General features: G+C 43.4%; 1 protein-coding gene across 1 annotated transcript in view; it reads left to right on the forward strand.

The window, feature by feature from the left end:
• Positions 1-8153: 8153 nt before the first annotated feature.
• The window catches only part of TRPM6 (transient receptor potential cation channel subfamily M member 6), a 144178-nt gene continuing 135818 nt past the window's right edge, over positions 8154-16513 (forward strand). Inside the window, exon 1 of the mRNA XM_032307749.1 lies at positions 8154-8579. Coding sequence (XP_032163640.1) covers positions 8562-8579 — 18 coding nt within the window. The 5' untranslated portion in view covers positions 8154-8561. The remainder of the gene's footprint in view (positions 8580-16513) is intronic.

Raw genomic sequence — 16513 nt, forward strand, 5'->3', positions numbered from 1 at the left:
GTTTTCCCTTTGCATAGGGGCACAAGTCATACTGGGTTAGAGTCCAATTTAACGGCCTCATTTTAGCTTGTTACCTCTGTAAAAATCCTGTCACCAAGCAATGTCAAATTCTGAGGTACTGGGGGTTAGGATGCCAACATACCTTTCTGCGAGGGTTACAATTTCAACGAATAACAGGAAGGATGGTAGAAAATTGGTGAGAGCACCATGGTGTAGCGAAGTTAACATCTGGGTAGTTGGTGGACACTAGCTTCCTGGTACATATCATGATCAGGAGGCAAATCTAGGTGGTTTTCAAAAAAATTTTTAATTTATTTTTTATTTTTCTAAAGATTTTATTTATTTACTTGACAGAAAGAGGTCACAAGTAGGCAGAGAGGCAGGAGGTGGGGGCGGGGGGAGGTGCGGGAAGCAGGCTCCCCGCTGAGCAGAGAGCCCAATGCGGGACTTGATCCCAGGTCCCTGAGATCATGACCTTAGCTGAAGGCAGAGGTTTATGAGCCACCGGGTGCCCCAAATCTAGGTTTTAATAAGTTTGGAGGGGAGGGAATAAACAAAATGAAGGATCATGAGAGAGATAGAGACTTTTACTTTGGGGAGTTATTTGTGTTCTAAGAGTCTTCTTTCCAGATAGGTAATAAAGATTGGATGCTGGTGATGGAGGGATCCTCAAGTGACAGTTGGTTGACTAGAGCATACTGAGCCATGGGATGCCATATCCGGGAGGTACAACAAACAGGCTGGCCACATTTTAGCACAGTAATTGATAATTCTCTGCTGTGAAACCTGATTTCATTTACTAATGAAATTAAAGCTATTTTACCCTTCTCCTGTCCCCACAGGGACTTTATGGTTCACAGAGTAAGGAATGTGATGAATTCTGAGCTCTGTGAAGGAACCATCTTGAGTTAGTTCAAAGTATCTATAGCGACAAAAATTTGGGGGCACATTCAAGAAATAACATAAAAAGTTGAGCGGTTATACCTGCAAAGTAGTATGTAGACAAAAAGTCAGGGAGAGGAATATACACATTGCTTGGTGTAAATATTAGGGGCTTAGATAAAGAAATATCAGACCTTCATGTTCTTGGGAAGTGTAAGCTGTTGTCTGTGTCATTACTATAAAAGGCCAATGGGAAACTTCATAAACTATGACAATATGTGGATTCCTGCTGAAATTCACATAGAAATGTTTTCATTCTTATGTTGTTGCACTTTCATCATTTATCTCTAACTCCGTAAGTATTGATGAAATAGTGGTGCACACATGTCTTTGGCAAAGAAGAAATTGGCATCAGGGTTGTCTGATTCAACAGCTATAGCCAGAACCAAATTATCCTAGCCTGTGTGGTTGAGAAGCACCGGGCTATGGAGTGTAATACATGAACCATAAAACATAAAAATAATAGCACTGGTACTGAACTTTAGGCTCAAATGGTCTGGGATATGAGTGAAATTCATATTTTATTCACCAGGGAGAATAAATGATCAGAAAAAGTAGAAAATGCTATAAAAAAGTATAAAATTTTAGGTAATCCCATGAGTCATTCCAAGATATGTGAGTTTTTCACTTTTAATTAATTTTAAAAATTGTAAAAATAATAAGACCACAGTACAGGATACTTGGAAAAACAAAAGGGAGACATTTCCAAATTTTTTCTACATAGTTTTTTTACACAGTTGTACTCAACATAATATATACTCTATTCTAGCTCCCTTTTTGGCCTTCTTTTAGAATCTTCATTATTAGCAGTTTTCAACAGCCACATAATTACACATCTAGTAATTTAATCACTCCTCTAATAATAGACTTTCAGCTAATTTCTAACATACTGTATAGTTTTGATATAAATATCTTATTCAAATTAGCATCATATGTAAGATTTTTGGGGGGAGGTGAGAGTTCTAGATATGATCTTCATGGGTCACAAGATTGTAAAGCCTTTTATGACCACATTTTACTCTTAGGTGAGTAAAACAATCTCCATTTTACCAGAGCTGTGAAGTTCCCAAGTGTAGGCCTTCAGTGGGCCCAGAGCTTCGGCCAGTCCCTCACATCAGGATACCCTAGGCCACCATCGGAAGAAAGACCACATTGAGAGACCAGCCAGCCCTCAGAACCACACAGCCAACCCTCAGGATTGATTTACTTAAGATGGCCAGATAAATTTCGTGGTTGGATTATAGTGACTCCAGACTTAATATCTAGACATAATGACCTGGTCTCAAAAAGGTTTGAATTATTATACCTTCAAGGATATTACTGCAATGCTTGGGCATCTTTACCATTACGTAAATCACACTCAATTTGTTTAGAGAAAGACATAATCTAAAGATCTCATCAGTCCTGGATGCCTGAGGTTTCCTTTGCTGTGTGGATCTGCTACTGTACTGAAAGTTAGTTGGAAAAAAATGATTCTTTGCTCAGAGTTTATAAATACTTTCATTGAAGTAACATTAAAACAAAAGCAAAATGAAACCTCAGTAGTAAATAGAAGTTAAGATTATTCTGGGTAGGAACTCTGATAGGATGGAAACACCATGGGCCTTGGAGTCAGACAAACTGTTTTGGAATTTCAGTTTTACTTTCTCTGGACAAGTGTTGACTTTTTGGAAACCCCATTATTATATAAAATGGTGGTTAATAATGTGTTAAATAAAAATAAGGCTTAGGCCTGGGTGGCTCAGTCTCTTAACCATCCAACTCTTGATTTTGGCTCAGGTCATTATCTCAGGGTGGTGAGATCAAGTCCTGCATTGGGCTCCATGCTGAGTGTGGAGCCTGCTTGGGATTCTCTCTCTCTCTCTCTCTCCCTCTGCCCCTCCCCTCCTCCTCTCCCCCTGTAAAAAAAATAAATAAATAAAAATTTAAAACATAAGGTGTGTATCAAAGTACCTAGCCCACAGTGAGTGCCCAATAAGTAGTAATTTCTTCCCTCCTTTATTCATGGCACACATTGATAATGTAAAGAATACTGCAGAAGGAATACTTAAAATATTGTCAATTTAAAATGCTTTCAAAAGCCCCTCATTTTAGTTCAAGGGATCCTATATATGCTTTTTGTAACTTTCTCTGAGGTTCTAGTCATTTAAAAATAAGTTAAAGGAAAAAACAGTGCTGGATAAATGAGATAGGTGTGGAGGGTTTAATTAGTTGGTTTCTTCTAGTTAAGCCATGTATTATTATTATTATTATTATTTTGTCCTTCAGTTTTCTCAACTAAAATGGAATAACAAAACTTCTTAAGCTACTAGAGAACTTGTTCCATGGATGAACACCTATGGTTCACCTTTCAGGGACAACAATAATAGGTTGAATAGTGTTTTTTGTTCTCTCCCCCCTTCCCCACAGTTTAAAAAAAAAAAAAAATCTAAAGGTTAAAATTTTTAGTCATAGTAGACATTTCCTGTCAAATAGATATATTCTTAATTCTAATATATGCAGGTAATAAAAACCGACTTCTGATTCATTGAGTTAGTTACCCAACTAAATTGTAATGAATGCTCATTATGTTCAAGGTGTGTATAAAAACAAAACAAAATACTTTGGACCTTTACAGCCACGCAGACCTGTGTTTAAATTTTCATTGGCTTCACACCTTACAAGTTGAGAAACTGGTGAGACTCACAAAGAAGCTTGCTGACCTTCAGTGAATCCTCAGAGATTCAGAAATTCAAAGCAGAGATTTCATGAGAAAAAAAACTGAGGAAAACAATGAGAAAAGAAACTGAGTTATGTATTGCTTCAGAACAAGTGAACCCCCACATTGAGTAGCTTCGAATAACATTGGTTGATTATGCTTCAGGATTCTGAGGGTTGTCTGCATACTTCTGAGGGCTGGCACCTCCACGTGGTCTAGTGTAGTGTTGCACGAGGGGAAGGCCGAAAATGCAGGGCCACTTGAGGCCTAGACTCAGGAACTTTGGCACTTTGGCCATATTTTATTGGCCACAAGTCTGCTTCAGATTTAGGGCTGTGGAGAAGAGACTGGGCCTCTTCATGGGGCATGGGGAGGCTGTTGCAAAGTCCCATTGCAAAGAGGTGTGTGCTGGGATGGGGGGCGTTTGTGGTCATTGAACAAAGAATAGTATCCACTATGTTTGTATTAAAGAAGCTGAAGAAGATGGTATCTACCCGCTGGCCTGGCATCTCATTACAGGTCCTCAATCAGTTTTAAGACCCTTCTTTCCTTCTCTTCAAGAATCATTCAACATTGAACGTGAAGGTACCATCCTAGTGGAGCTTAGGTTTGGTGCCACTATAAGGCACTCTTGAAACAGCACCCATAGCTGCCTAAAGCTACCAAAGCAGGCTTGGTGGAAACTTGTGGGGCAGGATGTCCGGTTAAATTCAAATTTCAGATAAGCAATGAATAGTTTTTTAGTAGAAATATGTCTTCCCTTGTTAGCAGCTTGGCATATATTGTTCTAGAACTTTCCTGTGAATATTCCAACCTACACATATAACTCTTAAAAAAATGAAATGATATTTGCTTTGACTAGTTGCTGTTTTCCCTTTCCCTATCTGTGTACCTTTAGATCTAGGTCATTCTTCTGAAAGCCACGTGTGCTGCACGGCCTGCACACACCAGAGTTGACTTATGTCAACATTCACCGGTGGCAGTGTGCGTTATTAGGGATTCCTCTCCACTACAGAAAGTGCTACTACACGTATCCGTACTGACATATCTTTGTGTATATTTGATGTACGAAGTTCTGGGATTGGCACTGTGACGAGAAAGGGCATGCCTTGAATCTGGAATACCTTACAAAGGGTATCGTTTTAAACTGTCACCAAAAGTATGTGAAAGTTCCAATACGTCCACCTTGCCAGCCATCACTGTTCTAATCTTTGCTTACATAACAGGAGGAATAAACCATTTTCACAGCAAATAGAGAACTAAATTGGAAGCAGATTCCCTTTAGAAGAACTGAATAGGAGAGAAATTTATTCAGTGAGCAGAAGAAAACAGATCTCTTCCTTTCAGAAGGAAATTTGGTTTGTAGCTTGTTTGTGCACACAAATGCATGAAATTCAAACTCAACCCCTTGGGTTGAATAGGGAAGTCTAAAAACAGAAACAGTTACACAGGAATGGACTGGGAGGACTGGATGGCATCCCTCATTGCTGGTGATACACCCTCATTGGACTTCTTCAGTAAATTACCCAGACCTTTGGGGCACCTGGGTGGCTCAGTGGGTTAAAGCCTCTGCCTTCAGCTCAGGTCATGATCTCGGGGTCCTGGGATCGAGTCCCGCATCGGGCTCTCTGCTCAGCAGGGAGCCTGCTTCCTCCTCTCTCTCTCTGCCTGCCTCTCTGCCTACTTGTGATCTGTCTCTGTCAAATAAATAAATAAATAAAATATTTAAAAAAAAATTACCCAGACCTTTAAACTTTCCCCACTGTGGAACCCACTCTAGCTTACCATATTTGCCACCACCCCATTCAGAATACCATGCATTTGTTCTGTTTCCTTTATGACTCAGAGAGGACAGGGGTGAACGACCGCCCAGGGTGAGGACCACAAACCAAAGATGATAACACACCCTTGATGCCAGAGATTCCCTGTGGTGCTTTTTCTTCTTGGTGCAAAGGAACAGAGCTTTTTTTTTTTTTTTTCTTCCTCATTTTTCCTGCTGCACTGTCCAGAGGGGATGGGAAGTATTACTATGCAGAAATCCCAACGACCCTCATTCCTGTCCAAAGAAACCCAATCAAAACCAAGTCCAAGCTGAAACAAATTTCTTCAAGAGAAGAATGCATATATATATATATATATATATATATATATATATATATATATATATAAACTGCCCCTTAGTGGGCTCCAGTTACTGGGACTCGTTAAGATCTTGACACATTAAAAAATGTTGTCATACCCATTTTTCTCTACTGAAAAATCAGCGATTCCTTTCCATTTTGAAATCATTAGACTGACTTTAAAAGTTGGAACAGTATCTTAAAACCACATTGGGTCTGGAAACAAACGTTTACAATGCCTGGGATAAAAAGGGAGGTCCGACAGAGAAGACGACATAGGAGTTAAGACTGGGAAGAGGAAGAAAGGGATAAGGGAGGGCCACGAACGAGAAAATATAGCACTGTTTCTATTGACGAGGGTTACCAATGGCGCCCCAGGTACTGTTTCATTTTTGATTGTTCCTCCTCCTACAAACTCAAACTCCTTGTAGACTGGACAATGTCTTATTCATCTTTGTTTTCCCAGCACCCAGCAGGATACCTGACAAACAGTCTGTGTTCAGGAAATATTTTTTGGCCTGAGTCAAGTCACACTAGATTACTAATGACCATTCTAAAGTTTAAATTTCAGAGCTAGTTTTTGGGCATCGGTATGTTCGTGGTCTTAAGACTTCTATAGATAAAAGCCTTTAAATCGATTGAGGCACCTGTGAAAGATGCACATTCCTGGGCCCTACCCCAGAGATTCCAAAACCAGTAGTCTGGGAGGGGTGGGTGGGGCCTTGGGAATCTGTGTTTTTTTTTTTTTTAATTTTTTATAAACATATATTTTTATCCCCAGGGGTACGGGTCTGTGAATCGCCAGGTTTACACACTTCACAGCACTCACCAAAGCACATACCCTCCCCAATATCCATAACCCCACCCCCCTTCTCCCAACCCCCTTCCCCCCAGCAACCCTCAGTTTGTTTTGTGAGATTAAGCGTCACTTATGGTTTGTCTCCCTCCCAATCCCATCTTGTTTCATTGATTCTTCTCCTACACACTTAAGCCCCCAGGGAATCTGTGGTTTTAACAGATTCCTCAGGTGCTGCTGGTAACAGTTTGGGAACCCGGGACAGCTTGTTGTCAAGCACAGCAGATGCCGTAAGCCCTGGGATGGCCGTGGTGTATCCTGGAATCGCCCTGGTAGTTCGGACTTTGTGCCTTGCAGCTTGATCAGAAAAGAGCATGTGATCATAGTAACATGTACATTTACTAAAGACATTAAACTAGAAGTTAGTGATCCCAGTGCACCAAGATCTTAAGAATCTTGGGTCTTAAATGTCCAGTCTTCTTAGTGGGTCTGCAGATTTCTGAGAGCTCCCAGGGTCTAGCACTGTGAGAGACCTAACAGGCCGGATGGGCTTCTGAACCTGATAACACCCTATAGATCATTACCATTTTGAAGGAGATGGGTCAAGGAAAGAGTGAATGCGTTAATAGGAAAACAAAATGTTACGGCACATAGGAGATGTTCAAGTTTTCTAAAAAATGTTGGTTAAAAGCACGCTGAGAAATGGGGGGAAACCTGTTAACCATGTCTGCAAATGTGAGCTCACTGGGCAGAAACTCAGAATGGAGTAAAAGGGTAGATGCCCCCCATCTGAAGTCAGTCATCTGGGATAAATGGCGAGCATTGTTAATTACAGCACTAGTTAATTACAACTAGCATTGTAATTACAAGTGAGCATCACCTGCCAACATACCAGATCCACCCAGAGTCGCCCATCCAACCTGAATCAAGGCTGCCTAGCTAGAAGAACGCACCGAAAACAACAGAAATCAGGAAAGCATTTGGATGGTAGCTTACGGATTCCTTTTGTTCAGTGGTACCTCGGGGGAAGGTGGGCTTATTCGCTGTCCTTCCCACCGCATAGATAAGTAAACTCAGGCGCTGAGGGGTTCCCTTGACATACCCAGTAACTCCCAGATAGTACAAGTGGGGCTGTAAGGCTAACTCTTTCATGTCCTCCCCCTAGCACTGGGACTCGACGGGAACAAAACAATACCACAGATATGTCTGTTACTGAACATTCTTTTTGGCCCTCACTTTGATTTAGGTCAGGTTAGAAATACACCTCTTTCCTACACGGGAGGTAAATGAGGCGAAGGCATATCTTGACAATTCCACGGGCCGTAAAAGGCAGCGTGTGGAGGTGGAGCCCAGATCCGACTCCACAGGTCAGAAGCTCAGAGGAGGCTTTGCTAGCAGGCCGGCCCGTCCAGGATGAAAGCCGGACCAGCTGTGGAGCGCTTACAGGTGGGTAGGGCGGCCCCAGGGCCGGCGGGGCAAAAGGGCTTCAGGCCATTTACCTGATCTGCACCCGGGGCCCCGGGCGGCTGTGGGTGGGGCCAGTCGCGCACGTATCTAAGTGGGATCTAGAATAGCTAGGACTTACGAAACACCTGCCTGCCGGTCCTCAGGTCCCCACCTGAAGCTGATTATCATCTCTGAGGTTTCGGCGAACGCAGGGCACCCACTCAAGGGCAGGTCCCGCAGTCCCCGTTCCAGGAGCTGGAATGGGGCCAGCGCGGAGGCGGTGTCCCAGCGGAAACCTAACGGGGCCCGGGGCTCGGCTGGGCGCGGTGGGGACAGGTCTCCGGAGAGGAGGTAGCGCTGCGGTTCCGCTCGCGACCGGCGGCGGAGGAGACCGGACGTGGCGTGAGCCGGCCGCGGGGAGGAGAAAAGGCGCAGCCCCGAGCGGCAGGGGCCGGTCTGGCCGGAGGGGATCGGGACGAGCCGGGCGCGGCGGTTCCCCGGAGGCCGCGGGAGAAGCGTTGCGCGGGCGGTGTGCGCCCGGCGCCGGAGGCCCGGAGCGATGAGAGTGCTGGTCAAGGTAAACTCCGGCCCCCACCGGCCGCTCATCCCTCAGCTCGCGCCGCCGGGGCGCGAGCCTCGGGACTCGCAGCCTCGGGACCCGCGGACGGGCTCCCCTCCGCTCGTGGCCCGGGGCGCCACTGGAAGTTCTGGAGGCTTGGAGAGGGAGGGCGCCCCCAGCCTCTGGGGACGCTGGGGACTAGGGAGAGGAGCGGAGACCCTGGTCCTGGCTTTGTCTCACAAGGCAAGCGAGCCTCACCCGGGCTCTCACTTAGCTACTCTGGAGGGGCACGCGCTGTGTGTGAATGCATGGCGTTCGTGGCGCGCGCTGCATTTTCCGTGTTTCGGCACAGCCTGGTTCCGAGCACTGTCTGCGGAGCCAGAGCACCTGAGCGAGCTTACCTGCTCCACCACCGACTATGATCCTGAGCAAGTTACTTAATCGGTGTAATTCTTCCTGATCTGGAAAGCGGGATAATATTTATAATTTGAAGATTAAATCCGATGCTCTATATGCTTGGCACTTAGAAAATGATGCCTGACATACTTAGCGGGGTGCAAAAGTTTGTCACGGTTAACACCTCACCTTGGCAATAACCCTATGAGGTCTATCATCGCCCCTCCCTTCAGCCCACCCCACCGGTTTCCAGGTGAGGAAAACGAAGCTGAAGGAGGAAAATAAAGCAGCAAACCCAGGGCAGTGCTTTAAAACACTAAGAATGTGAGTATTCTGTCCGCACCTAGGATTTTGATCATTTGTTCCTAGGGAGAAGGAGGGTCACCCGTAACTGCCAAAGTGGGAGCTGAATTTTTTAGTTTCTTTCCCCTGGTGTATGAATTTTGATGTGAATGTTTCATCTGCTTTGGATTCTACCACAGCTGGTAAAGCATTAAATATTCTGATTAGACTGACTCCTGGGTTTGACTGTGAAGAGTCTGGACGTTTCTTCTCTTCCTACCCCTACCAGCCCCTATCTTCTAGGGATTATAAATCATTCCCGATGGCACTCGGCAGGAGCCTCCTTTTGGGGGCCAAAATTAGGGACCAGTTCTCTGGGATTAAACTTGCCTTGATACAAAGCACTTGAATAGCACTTTGAGTTCATTGTACCCTGGAGGAGAAGGAAAAGACCCCATACAGCACACTGGCGGTTTGCCACAAATTTGGGTCTTATCTTGACTATTTGCAATTTTCTATCGTGGCTCATGTTTTTGGCAAGACATCTGTGCCAAAGCTCTCAAGGACCTGAAATATGTCACTGGATTTTTTTTTTAAGATTTTATTTGTCAGAGAGAGAGAGAGAGAGAGATCACAAGTAGGAGGAGAGGCAGGCAGAGGCAGAGGAAGAAGCAGGTTCCCTGCCAAGCAAGGATCCCAATATGGGACTCGATCCCAGGATGCTGGGATCGTGACCTGAGCCAAAGCAGCGACTTAACCAACTGAGCCACCCAGGCATCCCTGTTGCTGGATTTTTTGATCATGGGTGTTGAGGGTAGGCTGAAGAACCAGTCTGAGAGTGACTTTCATTACACTTCTGTAGACTCATCCAGTGTTGGAACTCCCAAATGTCCATGCGCCCTGTATCTGTTACCATTATCTCTTCGTGTCCCATCAGAAATCTACATGGCAACTATTTCGTATTAAAAAAAAAATCATGTTAGGTAAGATATTCCAAAGTGGGTCTCAGTTGTGGCTTTTTTTTTTTAACTTCTTAGTTTTATTGAAGTTGTATATGTAGTTCAGAGTCCAATAATTCCATAAAGTTTGTTACTAAAAACAGCAGAACCTCCATCATTTCCTGCTTTTCTGAAACTGCAATCATGTTCATCTCTTTTAGCTTGTTGATGCTTGTTCATGCCTCTGGATAATACTTATGTGGCTCCTTCTTGATTTTTCAGGTGTAGTCATTGGAATACTTTCCAGATGGAATATAAGGATTTAGATTTCTTTTGCATTCCTGCATATACCATTCACATGGTTCTTCCTGTCTGTAACATCTACAGAATACAGCTGTCCGTAATTTTTAGTTAGGTCAGTATTTAGTCTGGTCCACATTATTATGCTTTCCTACACACACACACACACACACACACACACACACACACATAGTATTAAAAGCTAAGTTAAGTAGTTTATGATTACTCCCCCTTTCTATCTTTAGATAGAAAGACAGAGTGGTCTTTGCGTGTTTCCAGAATTTTCTATGGTGTTTTCACTGATATAACTAAAAAGTTCTTTGCCTATATCTCCTCTCAAGATGATCTCATGTAATATCTGTTTTAACCAACTTGATCTTGAGTACAGCTTTCTGACTTGCTTCGCCTGTCCAGACCTTTCCAATCTTGATGTTGGATGCACAGATGCAGATTCCCTTTTCCTCTTATGCTGGTTCCTGTTTCTTATATCCCATGTCCTTGTTACTTTTTTCCCCCCCATCATTTTGGTGGAGCACTTTTTCCAGTAGCTTTCTGAGAAAGGGTACATGTCAGGTACATTGAATTGGTGTATTGTTATGACAAATTATCCACTTAGACTTTTTTCCCTTAAAGTTCTGCTAATAATGCAAAAATAGTTTCTTGTGGTAAACCTTTCAAGTGTTAATAGAAATTCAAACAGAAAGTTCCCTTTCTCTCTCTCATCTTTATATCTCTCTCCAATCCAGAGGTATTCAAACTGTTGGATTTGAAGCATTTAATCACTCTTTGGATTCATTCAGTCAACAGATATTTATGAATTTATAAGTGCCAACTGTGTGCTGAGACCTATTCCAGAACTTGGGAATAGACAGCGAACAAAACTTCTTTTTGAGCTGAGGGGGAATGGTGTGCTGCTTCTCGATGCTGGACCTGAGCTTTACTGCTGCTTTGGTTAGCTGCTTTTTCTTCTCTTGGAATACAAACCTCACACAATCCAGGGGCTCTCTGTCTGTCTCTCTTTTCCTTTCTCGGTATAAAATCATGACCGTTACAAATTGAACTGCATAGCTGTGTGTCACTAGAGCAACAACATCCCAGAAATAGATTTTCTGAATGGATAAACACAATGTGGTGTGTTTACACGCGCATACACACACACGCACACGCAGTGGAATATTTAGCCTTAAAGAGGAAAGAAATTCCGACACATGATACAACATGGATGAACCTTGAAGATGTTATGCTAAGTAAAAGAGGCACTCATCAAAAGACAAATATTGTATGATTTCACTTTATATGAGGTATATAAAGTAGTCCAATTCATAGAAAGAAAAAGTAGAATGAAGGTCATCAAAAGCTGGCACAGAGGGAAATGAGGTGTTATTTAATGAGTGTAGAGTTGCAGTGTTGCAGGATGAAAAGTTTTGGAGATTGGTTGCACAAATATGTGAATATATTTAACAGTACTAACCTGGACTCTTAAAAATAGTTAAGATGGGGGGCACTTGGGTGGCTCAGTCAGTTAAGCATCTGCATTTGGGCTCTGGTCACAATCCTGGGGTCCCAGGATCAAGTCCCGCTTTGGAATCCCTGCTTAGAGGGGAGTCTGCTTCTCCCTCTGCCTGCTGCTCCACCTGGCTTATGTTCTCTCTCTGACAAATAAATAAATATTAAAAAAATAGTGAAGAAGGCAAATTCTATATTATGTGCATTTTATCACAATTAAATGAAAACAAACAAAAACCCAGAAGTTTTCACGCAAACTCCATAATGGGATGCATCCTGTAATTTGATGAGGGTGATGGAATCTGCTTGCAGCTGGGTTCAGCTACTGCCCAGAATCCGTGGTTTCTAGGGTATGCGGAGTGGGTAGCAATGGATTGCCCTGGAACTTTCTTTTGATGCACTTAGCACCAGAACGTTTGGCAGGTCACCTTGTTGGGGTGGACTAATGCTGCTTTCTCTTTCTTCCATGGGATTTCCATATCTCTGGGGAAGAGGCCCTCAGTTATTTATAGTGCTGATAAACTAACTCTGAGACTGTTGGAGTGCCGTGACCGGTTATGCACCTGGGAGCAGCAAGAAGTGGTAGTTTTGTTTGGCTTAGGGGTTACATTCTTTTTATGAGTTTGTAAGCATGTGCCTCTTGAGAGTCTCCTAACCCATTTCGACTGGAAACGAAGAGGTTTTCTTGGTAGCACCAGGAGGTGCCTTCCCCGCACTTTCCCTGTCTGTGTTTGCTCTACTGCCCTGTGCTCTGGTTCTTCAGACGTCCAGGCGTGGGCGTCAAATCCAGGTATCCCAGGATTGCAGTGGTGCTGTGTGTCTTGGCTGCAGAGATCAGCCTGGTGGATGTGGCTGTGCTCTGTTCTACCTCTCTGTAAACTATGTATGGCCGTCACACGGAATTTTCTTCCAGGGACACCTGGGGGTCTCAATCTGTTAAGCGTCCTACTCTTGGTTTTGGCTCAGGTCATGATCTCCAGGTTGTGAGATCAAGCTCTGCTTGGGGTTCTCTTTCTCCCTCTCCCTTCCCATTTACCCCCACCCCCTAGAAAAAGAATTTTCTTCCTGGCAAACTCAAAGCCCAGTGGGAGGAATGACTATGGGCAACTGTTGGGTCCCCCCAAAATTGGGTACCCCAGTAATGGGTCCGTGATTAAAGGAGCGAGACTGATACAAAGCGAAGGTCAAGCAAAGCTTTATTTCGCAACAAGCATCAGGAATCAGACCGGCCGTCAAACAGACCAGTTGGGGACGCCCCTCCAGAGAGGACGACCCCTCCCTGCTTCCCAGACTAACTTTTATAGAGTAAAAGCCATGTGGTTGGGCCTGGCCACACACAGGTGGCCAATGAGATTGTAACACACACAGGAAACTCCACAGTGATGGTAGGCGACAAATTAAATTACAGTTTATCCTGGTAGACACTTGAACCAGCCTATCACACCTTGGTTAGGATTGGCACCAAAAGGCTCCCAAAGGGTGGGGGCCCATACTCCGTGGTAGCTAAGGAGACAGTATGTGCCCCCACTGATTGAATACCTCCACCTGGCCTGACCCACCCTTGTACTTGGACTTGGTTACCTGGGACTGGTTTCCCGGACTTGCTTTTAAGTAAGTTCCCTGGCGGGGGTTGGGGGGGGCAAGGTCAATTTAAGCTTTACAGCAAAATGGCAGTTCAACCAGGGTGGGGCTGCTCTGGCTGAATAGGCCCTTACACAACCCAAGTTCTCTGTTCAGTTTGCTGATGGTGGATTCAGAGTTTCTTACAATGGTCATTTTTGACATGAGCAAACCACCTGGTACAGGGGTAGAAACATCCCTGTCTGAGACTTCTGCTTCTGTGCAGGTGTGTGGGGTGACCTTGGAGAAAATACCCTTTCTTGGTATTTTATTCCCCTGCCATGTGTGCAAGATCAACATTCTTTTTATCTTTCCTAGTATCGGAACATGTTGGGATAAGGGCCAGGAGGGCCCCCTTAAATTGCCCATACCAGCTAAAGGGTCAGAGCTAGGCAAAAGTTTCCTTGTGATTAGATCATAGAGCCTGATAAGAACACACCATTTTGGAATGCCTGGCATGCTCTTCATCACTGATTTTCCTTACTTGTAATCAAAAAAAGGGGCAGAATGTGGTAATTAAATCTCTAGAAGTATCAGCAGCAAGGTGAGAAGAGTAATAAAAGGAATACCTGGAAAAAGTAGTTTTACTGCTGGCTGCATGCCCTTTCGCCTTAGGGAAGCTACCTCAGTTTCCTTAACTATAAAGCAAATAGCTACCTTTCACTGGCCACCTCCTTCTAAGAGCTCCTAATGTGTTTTGAGGAAGAAATTCCTTTGAAAATCCAAAGAAAGCGATAGATCCAGGAGCTTAAAAACTCGAACTCAAAAACCAGGCCTGCTGCGGACTCAGGTTTACTGGTCATTATAAGCCTCGACTAAACATGGCGGCCCACAGTTGGCCCCAGCTGACCGTTGCCAAGTTGAAATGCAAGCCAAGTACTGCCGGATTCTGTGCCCCTCTTCCTTTTTATAGAAAATGCAGATAAAAAGATTCTTTCTTGAATGTGAAACCTCTTGGTTTTTTACATTTCAGTAGTTGCTTCAGAAGATTTTTAGAAGAACTTTATTGGTTGAATGCAACACCTTTGTGGTCTAATTTCTTTCTGCCGGTGGGCCATTACTTCCTTATTAAATACAGTAGTCCCTTCTTGTCTTTGGTGGTTTTCTGCGGTTTTCGTCAACCACAGTGTGGAAGCAGATGATCCTCTTTCCAGCAAATCATCACGAAGCCGAGTCATCTCACGCTATATTACTGTGCCTTTGTCGTTCAGCTCGTCAGCTCACTTCATCTCCTCACACAGGGATTCTAGCATCCCACATCGTCCTGGTCATAAGGATGAGTACAATACAATAAGATTTTGAGGGAGGAAGACCACATTTACATATCTTATTGTAATTATTTATTATTAGTTATTGTGCCTTTATTTATTTATTTATTTATTTATTTATTTCTAAAAGCTCTTATTTATTTATTTGACAGAGAGCACAAGTAAGCAGAGAGGCAGGCAGAGGGTGAGGGAGAAGCAGGCTCCCCGCTGAGCAGGGAGTCCCTGCAGGACTCCATCCCAGGACCCTGGGATCATGGCCTGAACCACCCAGGTGCCCTATGCTTCATTTACAAATTAAACTTCATCATAGGTATGTGGGTCCAGGAAAAAAATACAGCATACATAGTATCCAATACTACCTGCTCTTTCCAGCATCCACTGGGAGTCTTGGAATGTATCCGCCATGGATTAGGGGGACTATTGTGGTTTTCTGTGATGGGTCAGTCTTTTTCTTTGCCTGTGCTTCTCCCCACTTAAAAATTTTTGAGATACAATTCAGATATCCCATAGTCCACCTATTTATTTATTTATTTTTAGGTAGTCTTCACACCCAGTGTGGGTCTTGAACTCCTGACCCTGAGATAAGGAATCACATGCTCTACCAACTGAGCCATCCAGGTACCCCTAGTTCACCTAGTTAAAGTATACAATTTAGTGGCTTTTAGTATATTCACAGAATCGTCCATCTATCACTACAGTCCATTTTATAACATCTGTCATCTCTAAAAGAAGCCCCAGACCCCTTAGCTGTCAACTCTTTGTCCCTATATCCCCACCAGCCCTAGGCAACCACTGATCTACCTTCTGCCACTATAGATCTGTCTCTTCCAGGCATCATATATAGATGGCCACCTACAAGAAGTTTTCCTTTTTATTTGTTTCTTTCATTTATCTTAAGGTTTTCAGAGTTCATCCATGTAGGGTGGTTTTTTTGTATTGCTGCATAATATTCCATATCACATTTTATTTGTCCATAAGTGGATGGACATTTGGGTTGTTTGTGATCTTTGGCTATTATGAATAATGTTTCTGTGGACATTTGTGTATAGGGTTTCGTATGGACATACATTTTCATTTCTCTCAGGTAGGTACCCAGAAGTGGAGTTAGTAATTCTATGTTTAGCATTTTGAAGAACTGTCAGACTGTTTTCCAGACAGATTGTGCACAAACAGTGTATATGATAGTTTCAGTTTCTCCCCATCCCTTATATGATCTTACTTGTTGAGTATAGTATTCCCAGTGTGAAGAGGTGTCTCATTGTGGTTTAGATTTACATTTCCCTCATGAGTAATGATGTTGAGGATATTCATGTGTTTATTAGCCATTTGTCTGTCTTCTTTGGAAAAGTGTTGGTTCAGACCCTTAGTGTGGCCCTTATGTTTGACCCAGCTCTTGAGATTTTCTCCTGAGAAACACACATTTCACATCCGCACAAGAGGGGATATATTCTTTTTATTATTTTAATTTTAATTTAATTAACAAAAGGGAATATGTCCTAAGTAAGACCCCCCCAATGAATACCTGAAAACTGTGGGTAGTATCAAACCCAAGACCTACATACTGTTTTTTGCTATATGTACACACTTACGGTGTGTACACACTATAGTAAGAGAGTAAGGAGATGACTGTCTGTAGCAAATA

This window comes from Mustela erminea, chromosome 12, assembly GCF_009829155.1.
Source record: "Mustela erminea isolate mMusErm1 chromosome 12, mMusErm1.Pri, whole genome shotgun sequence".
NCBI classification, from domain to species: Eukaryota; Metazoa; Chordata; class Mammalia; order Carnivora; family Mustelidae; genus Mustela; species Mustela erminea.